Source organism: Montipora foliosa, chromosome 2 (assembly GCF_036669935.1).
Source record: "Montipora foliosa isolate CH-2021 chromosome 2, ASM3666993v2, whole genome shotgun sequence".
Taxonomy (NCBI): domain Eukaryota; kingdom Metazoa; phylum Cnidaria; class Anthozoa; order Scleractinia; family Acroporidae; genus Montipora; species Montipora foliosa.
Genome location: NC_090870.1, coordinates 3,356,062 through 3,364,595, shown reverse-complemented (window position 1 = coordinate 3,364,595; position 8,534 = coordinate 3,356,062). Strand labels below are relative to the sequence as shown.

At 39.3% G+C, this 8,534-nt stretch overlaps 2 protein-coding genes across 2 annotated transcripts; both read left to right on the top strand.

Moving 5' to 3' along the window:
* Positions 1-1,579: 1,579 nt before the first annotated feature.
* On the top strand, positions 1,580-3,979 carry LOC137988747 (activated RNA polymerase II transcriptional coactivator p15-like). The gene is made up of 5 exons (XM_068834709.1): positions 1,580-1,735; positions 1,858-1,941; positions 2,441-2,546; positions 2,953-3,047; positions 3,650-3,979. The coding sequence occupies exons 1-4, from the start codon at positions 1,670-1,672 to the stop codon at positions 3,036-3,038; spliced, it is 342 nt and encodes a 113-aa protein (XP_068690810.1). The 5' UTR covers positions 1,580-1,669; the 3' UTR covers positions 3,039-3,047; positions 3,650-3,979.
* Positions 3,980-5,156: 1,177 nt separating this feature from the next.
* LOC137992089 (coiled-coil domain-containing protein 15-like) lies at positions 5,157-6,829 on the top strand. The gene has a single exon (XM_068837184.1). The coding sequence runs from the start codon at positions 5,213-5,215 to the stop codon at positions 6,635-6,637; it is 1,425 nt and encodes a 474-aa protein (XP_068693285.1). The 5' UTR covers positions 5,157-5,212; the 3' UTR covers positions 6,638-6,829.
* Positions 6,830-8,534: the final 1,705 nt, after the last annotated feature.

Sequence of the window (8,534 nt, the reverse complement as noted above, 5' to 3'; positions counted from 1 at the left end):
AAAGTTCCTTTCCTCTTCCTTTTTTTGGATTCACCGTGATTCTCCTCCTCCCACCACCAAAGCAGGTAATCTCTTTGATTCCCGGTTCATTACCGCAACGTCACTGGGTTGTGCCAGACTCTTTTTATTCACCAAATGACACGTGTCTATACCGTCGAAAGAGGTGAATACTAACTATACAAGAACTCCTTGACGCGAGGGTGCTCGTGCAAAATTATTTTGTTTTGGTTTTTCTTTCTTTCATGTTCGATTGTTTTCTTATCATGGTTAAAAGGAGGCAGTGCGGCCCAGTTAGGGCGCTTGCCTTGAGATCCGGGGATCCTGCGTTCAAGACACGTTCTGACCACTCGTTCAACTCCCTGGTTCAACTTCTCAGGAGCACTTGAAAATCGCCAACTAGCTTGCTTCCGGTCAGTTGGGATTCTTAGCAATTGTTATTAAATGTTCTGTTCTGTCGTGTGTTCATTTGTATTGAAAAGCCCCTATGGGGAGTGGTCAATTTAAGTATGTACAGTCAAACCTCTATTAAGCGGTCACCCTCGGGAAATATCCAGGTGACCGATTAAAGGGTCGGCCCACCTTTTTTCAAGTATATATCAGTCTAAATCAAAATGTCATTTACAAAGCTTGTAAATCATTCTCAGTTGTTATGTTGCCGTGATTTTGCAAATGAAAGACTCTTGCTCTGCCAATTTGACGTTTAGAGCCCGAAACACCGTAGCAAAATCTCAAACCTTTCATTTTTATGCCCCTTCATACCAGACGTTTTAGGCGTATACACCTCTCTGTAATTAAATACCGATCAACTAATTTACATTTTATTGTTCACAACAAAAATAACGCAAAATATCATAACAGTATTTGCATGCCAGTATCAGTTTGAAGGTGACAGTTTTTCTTGTGGTTAGCTGCAAGGAAAACTGATAAAAGAGGAGGAATTCGACGTGTGCGCCGGTTGACCCACCGCAGAGACGTGTATTTTTACACAAACAATGCTTAGGTTTCGTTTGATGAGCTGCGAAAGAAACTGGACACGCTCAGCTTATCTTCCTGTCCAAAAATATGCCTTTTAGTGGTTGTTATCTTGTAACAAGGTGACCGTTAAAATAAGTCATTTGGGAAATCCAAACGGTGACCGCATCCGCTTAATAGAGGTGACCGTTTAATAGAGGTCAAATTTAAAGTAAATATGAGACGCAAATTCCGGGAAATTGATAAGTGATCGCTAGACGTTTGAGTGTATGTATGTATGAGAAAATACCAGGTCGAGTCACGAATAGATATATCTCCTTCACAATAACTGTCCGAATTTTCGTTCACTTTTAAGAGACTTATTCACTTGTCTGCAAGAGAAGAAATGCCCTCCATGGATGTCTTTCCGTTCGTAAAGAGTTATACGTTTCCTGGGAACGTTCCACTTACGTTCCGAACCACACCCCCTATCCCACCTATGGATGAGCTCTGTCAGAAGTCTTTTCATAAGCATGCTTTTATCTTTTCTCCGAAACCGCTCCATATAATTACGGTGTAGTACATTAGTGCCTCATGTGGGAGCTACTGACGTTCTTGCCCTTTCGTGATCTCCTGGGCTTGAGGCTTGGGTGGCTACCAAGCCCTATTTGGTACTTGTTGTAAGATCGCACGGAAAGTTTGCGTTTCTGTTCAAAAGATGTCGAAGAGAGTGAAGTCGAAAGCAACTGTATCGGACAGCAGCGAGGAGTCCGAAGAAGAGGAGGCGAGTAACTAAACTCTTACTTTTTTAGGAAGTAGTCAATTTATTAACCATAAATTATTTGGCGCAATCCATTTTGACGGTTATGAAATAGTCACGCTGCTTTGTTGGTTCTCCGCCCATAGGTTAAACCTAAAAAGAGAAAGACGCCAGCAGAGAAATCATCCAAGGCCAGTTCTTCCAAAGACGAAGATGACTTTTCCTTTCCAGTAGGCCAAATAACAAACTATATTATTTAACTTCTCAGCTAAGTTACAGATTGACAAGCCACATACGGTTGCCAGTTTCTAGTACCCCTGTAGGACACAGACTGTGGGGGTAGGGGTAGGGGAACTGTATTACAATGTTACCTTATTGCTCATATCTTATGAGAACCAAGTTACCTCATCTTAAAGCCTCTTTGATTTCATTCATCATTTTGTCATCATTTTTCTTGATATCCAGCAAACATGCTTTTATGTTTTAAGTACTTGGTGCTGAATTCAGATTGTTTAGATTTCTTAAATTCTATGAATATCAATATAAATAACTGTGTATTAAAACACAAGTATGGTGGACCATGATATAAATAAGAGGTTCTACATCCTTTGAGTGACATGATAGAGCTATAGTATGGTAACACAATTCAATAGTAATGATATTGAAAGAAGGAAATATCTTCTAAGCAGCAGTATTACTATAATCTGTTTGTCTTCGTCTTGGTTTCAGATTGCAGATAAACGCAAAATAAGTGTGCGAGAGTTTAAAGGAAAAGTGTACGTAGACATCAGAGAGTTCTACGAGAATGATGGAGAGTTGAAGCCTGGTAAAAAGGGTGAGTATGACTTGACCACGGTAGCAAAGAGAGCAGTGTTTCAATCAAGTTTTATTTGAAAATTCATCATAAAGAAATCAAGCAGAAATTTAGCTTGAAGTGCTGAACTATGTTGGGAAAGAACAAATTCCAATACAAAATTCAATTATCACCATTCGGCTGTCTGAATGGAAATGAAATGATAGTGTAAGAAAATTATTATTTGTTCAAGGGAAAAAAGTAGCAAAACTATGTATATGTGGAAAAGAGACAAAAAAGCCATCATGCAACTTGCTGAAAGAAGTATAAAAGTAATGGTGAAAAAGTGTAAATTAATAATTATTTGTTTTGTGGCAGATCTTTTTCTTAGTTCAGTATGTTTAGTTATTCCTCTTCTGACGTTCTGATAATGTCATTATTTTGTAAGGTATCATGCTGCAGATAAGTCAGTGGGAAAAGCTGAAGGAACACATGAATGATGTAGATGAGGCCATTGAAAAAATTAACGGATAGCTGTTAAATGTATGTGACAATAAAAAAAAAAGGTCTAGATGATATTGTGGCACCAAGAGCTATCATACATGTATGCACAACTCTTACAAGGAGTGTCTTTTTCTTATTTTTTTTTTTCAAATTGCTTTGGAGTTCTGAGAAATGAGTGGTGCTAGGATGGACAGTAAACTGTGGCAAGTTACATAAAAGAGATGACAACAGAGTTAAAAGAGGAGGAATCAAATTTTTCGATCTTTCTTTTCTTAATAATTCAAACAGTGACACTTTCTCATCAGATTCTTAGCACTATTTTGTGCTCAAAATAAACTGTCAGCCATCCTTTTAAAATCAGATTGTCAAGCAAGCAAGCAAACCATCCAACAGGATGGTTTGCAAGAGTGAGACTGTTCACTCGGGTTACAAGGACTGGAAATTATTTATGTCTTGCAAAATCTATAAACATTTCAAGTTTGTTGCCAATTACCCATGAAATAGAAATTATAATGCTTTATGACCCTGGAGGATTGCAACATACAAAATATAGTATAACATTGTATGGAAAATAACCCTTTCTTCTCTGCACGACATTTTTTTTGAAACTGCCCTTTCTCAAGAGGTTTTCTTTTTCATAGTTGTTAGAATTCGAAGACTTGCTGAAGAGACATCTTTCATCATTGATTGTTGAGGGTGAGAGGCAACCATGATCATCGGCATGACGTCATGAAATAATGGAAGCTGTCAGCAGCATTATTTGCTTGTGTAGTTGAGTTCCTGAGTCGAGATTGGAGATGCGACAATGATTTGATCACATTGTTCAGAAGAAAAGTGGGAAAAAAAAAGTTGGAGTTGTTCTTGGTCATGTTTTTAGTATTGCTGTTTGTTTGCACATTTTATTATTGCTTTTTTATGCTGGTTTTCAAGGATGTTTAGCTGAATTAAAAGATAACTATTAATTAATAAAGGTTGCTGAGTATTCAATCCTGGTAGATATACAACAGTATGAATGGCTCAAGCACAACAGCATACAATAAATTATGTGAGGTCCCCTTCTTTTGTTCCAGTTAACCGACTGGACAGCATTGGCAGGTCGTGATTGCAACTCTGGCCAGACTATACACACTCGGGCTCTTTAAATAACGGGGAGAAAGTGCTACCTAATGTAATGATATCTGCAAATGGTAAGACTTTCAAGATTTGTCGGTTGAGGACCTTTTAAACAGTAGGCCCGTCTCACAACCCTTTTTTATAAACTCTGTGGGACATTAACCCATTGACTCCCAGGGTTTCCCATTGACGAGTAAAATCGTCTGGCGTTAGACAGGGTAAAATACTAAGTCTGGCCGGTTTCGGCTGGTTTGGATGTCAAAGGGTTAAAGATCCCACATACTACTGGTATTCAAAAAGAGAAAGGTTTGGAGTTTCCGGGGGGGAAGGGGGGGGGGGTGGCTGGCCTTCTTGGCAGTGATGTCTCAAAAAAGGCTTATGATGTATGAGGCCACTAAGCAAAAAGAGCTATAAGTTAACGGGGACTTTGCCAAGTGCTGGAACATGTGGGTGTAGATGTAGAAGTTGGCTAATAATTCAACATGCAGATCAACGTTCTTAGCAAAACTGAGACAGAAGTTGTAAAAGACTTTTCAGTGGCAAGGAAAGTGATTTGGGTCCTAAAAGCAAGAAAATCAAATAGGGGCTTGTAAAATATTACAGACCAATAATTATCGTTCTTGAGGGTTTTTTTATTGCAAAGACTTTCACAGAGCCTTGTTTGCTTAGCCTCGTCACGCATTTCCTACCCTCGTATTTCCTCCCCAACGAGGGGAGGAAATGGGGGAGGAAATGCGTGACGAAACCCTAAGGACGTCTGCGTGGGAGGCTATTTTTGCTTGGTAGGGTGCTTGAACTTTCAGAATAATTTTAGAGAGTTCCCCCTTATTGGACTATTCAATTTTCGATGTTTTTAGAACCGGACCTGGAACTGTGTTAGCCCGCATGACCGATGCTTTTGGGGTCACGCAAAATTTATCTCGAGAAGCATGACTTTTTATACTATAATTTAAATACACTATAATAGGGGATACATGACCAACCTAGGGCGAAATCTTTCATACCGCTGGCCAATGTTCCTAGTTTTGTTTTGAATTTGTTTTTGAACATCGTTTCAACGGTCGAGTCTTTTTGGGCCTAATATTTGGATTATGGCAACTTCTCTGAGAGGAAAAGTGCCAAAGACTAATTCAATGAGGGAAAAAGGGAAAGCAAAGAAGGAGCCAGCAGATGATGGTCGATCCAAGGGACAACTAGGGAATCGATCGTCTGGTACCTTGCCATTTGCTGCTTGGGTAGAGCTTCATCATGGAAAAGCAGCTCAAAACGCTCGCGAAGAAGAACTACGTCTGCAAAAAGTTATAAAAGAAAAGGAAGAAAAGCTGAGAGAATTCCAACAAGAGGTGAAGGTGAGGGTTAGAAATTTAGAGCAGATGAAGCGCGAAGAACAATATGGTATTTCAATGGAAGCTTTTGAAGTTGAGGGAAATGTAGTGAGACAGAGCTCGTTGCCAAGCACTGTGAGACGCGACAATTGTGTGTATCGCGATGACTCTGAGCTGAAAATTCAACGAAGCGTCACTCAAGATCTTTTAGCAGTTGATGCTGCTAGTCAGCTACTACAGGAACACGCGCAAAACATCAGAACTTGTTCTAAACATGCAAGGAATGTGCTGGGTTCAAAGAGTCTTGGAACAGAAGTGGATCGTCTGAGTGGGCTTCTTCCAGGTGGGTTATGGCAAACGTCTCCCACCAGGGACCATGGTGTATCCAGGCAAACATCCGACAAGAAACAAGAAAAAGATGGAATAAGGGAAGAGGAAATGGATGATTACTGGATAGGTGAAAACGCAATCAGAGATCATCATGATTATCATCCTCAATATTCCTCAGAAAAATGTTCTGAGGACCCGAATTTGGACTTGGTTTCAAAAAAACGAGCTCAATTTCAAGTTTATGACACCCTGGGAAACGAAAATACAGACTGGAATAACACTCAAAAGAAATCGGGCATTTCTCAAGTAAATAGAAAGTCTAAGTCTGTTGATGTCCATCTGCAACCTTCCAAGATAATGGCAGAAAAGAAGGCACGTGCAAAAAGCCAAGTTGCTGTTTACAGAAGGTTGTTTATGGACATTGAGAGAGAGCAAGTGAGAGAAAACATCAGAATGAAAGAGCACCGCAAGAGAATGGAAGCTCTGAAAGTTGAAAAAGAGGTCCAACGTCTTGAGATCGAGCAACAGCAAATTGAAAAGATCAAAATGCAAAATGTCCAAAAAGAGGAAGAAGAATATCTTAAAGCTCAAGAAAAAAGGAAAACTGAAATAAAATTAGCAAAGAAGCATAAGAAATTTCAAAAGGAGAGGGAAATGGAGAGATATATTGGAGCTTTGAAGGTGAATTTAATGGAGAAACTACAAACCAGGAACATTGTTTTGCCACCCTTATGCTCATGTGGGCCAACCATCTGGGACGCAAACCCAGATACTTGTGCCAACAATTGTGTTTTCTATAAAAACCCTAGAGCTTATGCTAAAGCTTTGTCAACAGTCATTGCCTCTTCGAACCTTTGTTAGTAATGAAGAAAATTCAATAATGCCGCGTGACTATGCATGCAGCAGTGTATTACTGTTCGTGATCAGGGTTTGGAGGATGCCAGATATTTTTACAAAAGAGGTTTACAAAATCAAGCCTTGGACCGAACCTCTTCTGAGCTAGACTACACAAACCCCATTTCTCACTTGAGTATGGCACTGGAAAATGTAGACTTAAGTGTGACTTAATTTTGCATCCAGTACTTTGTGACTTTTTCTCAGGTTCTGCTTGATGGACTAAATGAAAGAGAGACTACTCATAGTGCACCAATGTTAATCATTTATGATCTTTTTGAGAGCACATTTTTGTTCATTGCTAGCAGAGTTTTCCTTCCTTTTGCATTCACTGGGCTGCAGGCTATAACCGGAAAAGAGACCTCTGCCATTGGTCGAAACTCACTGTGTTGTGCATGTGCAGCAGTTAATTACCAACCAAATCCTCACAATACTTCATGTTGCGTGGACTAACGTAACAGCAACAGCAGAATTACTGTAAAGGAATGTGCAGGACACAGCGGGCTTAGGCATTCAGCAAACATAAGATGGGGCATGCGGTTTGAAGAGTGCTGTCCAAGGTTGTGGACAGCGGTCGCATCAAAGTGAGTTTCATCCCATGGCAGAGATCTCTTTTCCCATACTCATCAGCCCATCAAACTCATCAAAAAGAAAAGAGACCTCTGCTAACAGAGCAATAGCAATGGAAAGGTGCATTCTTTTGTTTCAGTACAGTTTTTCAGATGATCCATGTTATCAAGAATAACAGCAAATAAACCGTTTTTATTTTTGTGAAAGCTTCTGCATTAGTTTATCGGGCATCTGTCTTGAAGCTACTCCTAAAAATCATGTGCTCAAGGCATACAACCTGTTATGATGGAGCACAATATTAAGGAAATAAAAAATGTGCCAAGTGCACGTAAGCATGTGGGCTTTTTAAAGAACACAAGAGAAGTACCTACAGAAGCATGAGCATGAAAAGCTTTCATCCAGCTCCTGTCAATTCAAATCTTCCAGTTCAGGTAAGAGTGGAAATTTCTGAACACTCTGTTCTAAGATAAAATTTTGTGATGTGTTGAAGTATTTTTCAATAGATGTGTCTGATTACAAAACCAGCATAAATCATTTCTTTAACAAGTGATTGTAGGCATGGAAAGTTTTCACATCTTGTAATACCGGTAGCTCTTACCAAGTTTGTAATTTGGTTTGCTGTTTACAAGGATCCTTTATTAAATGAAGTTTAAATTTCAAGAGTTTTTATTTTTGGTGGTCTGTGATATGCCTATGTGACTGTATACCTTCATACTTTTTCTAAAATACTTTCGCAACCAAGTTGGTTGAACCTCATCTCTGCATCAACCAAAGTTTGGTTTCTGTGTTGGTCTCTGATGTCTGGAAAACTTTCAAGGCTGGTTTACACGTATGATGCAAACATAAGCACCATACGCATCTTTAGTTACCCTACGATTTTAGAGTAGCTTGGTGTAGCTAGTATCTCCAAGCATTTACCCTTCCAATCATGATACCGGGAAATACCGGTACAGGTCCTTTATAATATAAGTGTCCTCGGTTCTAAGGAAAGCTAGCAGTTGTTAAAACACTACTGTGTCTGCTGCTTATGCTTGCGTTGTACGTGTAAACCAGCTCTTTTTCCTATTCTTTGATAATTCTCACTATTTCTTCACAGCTTTCATATGTGAATTCAGAAAGTCAAAGTTTAGAGTAAACCAAGGAAAATAACAAGCCATAATGGCAGACTGATGTAATATTTGTTTTTGTGTTTGGCATTTTCTTTTATGACATATATTGCACTATAATGCACTGGTGCCGTGGGATTCAGTAGTATTATTTTTAGCTCTGTGGTGATACCATGACTAACTAGCTT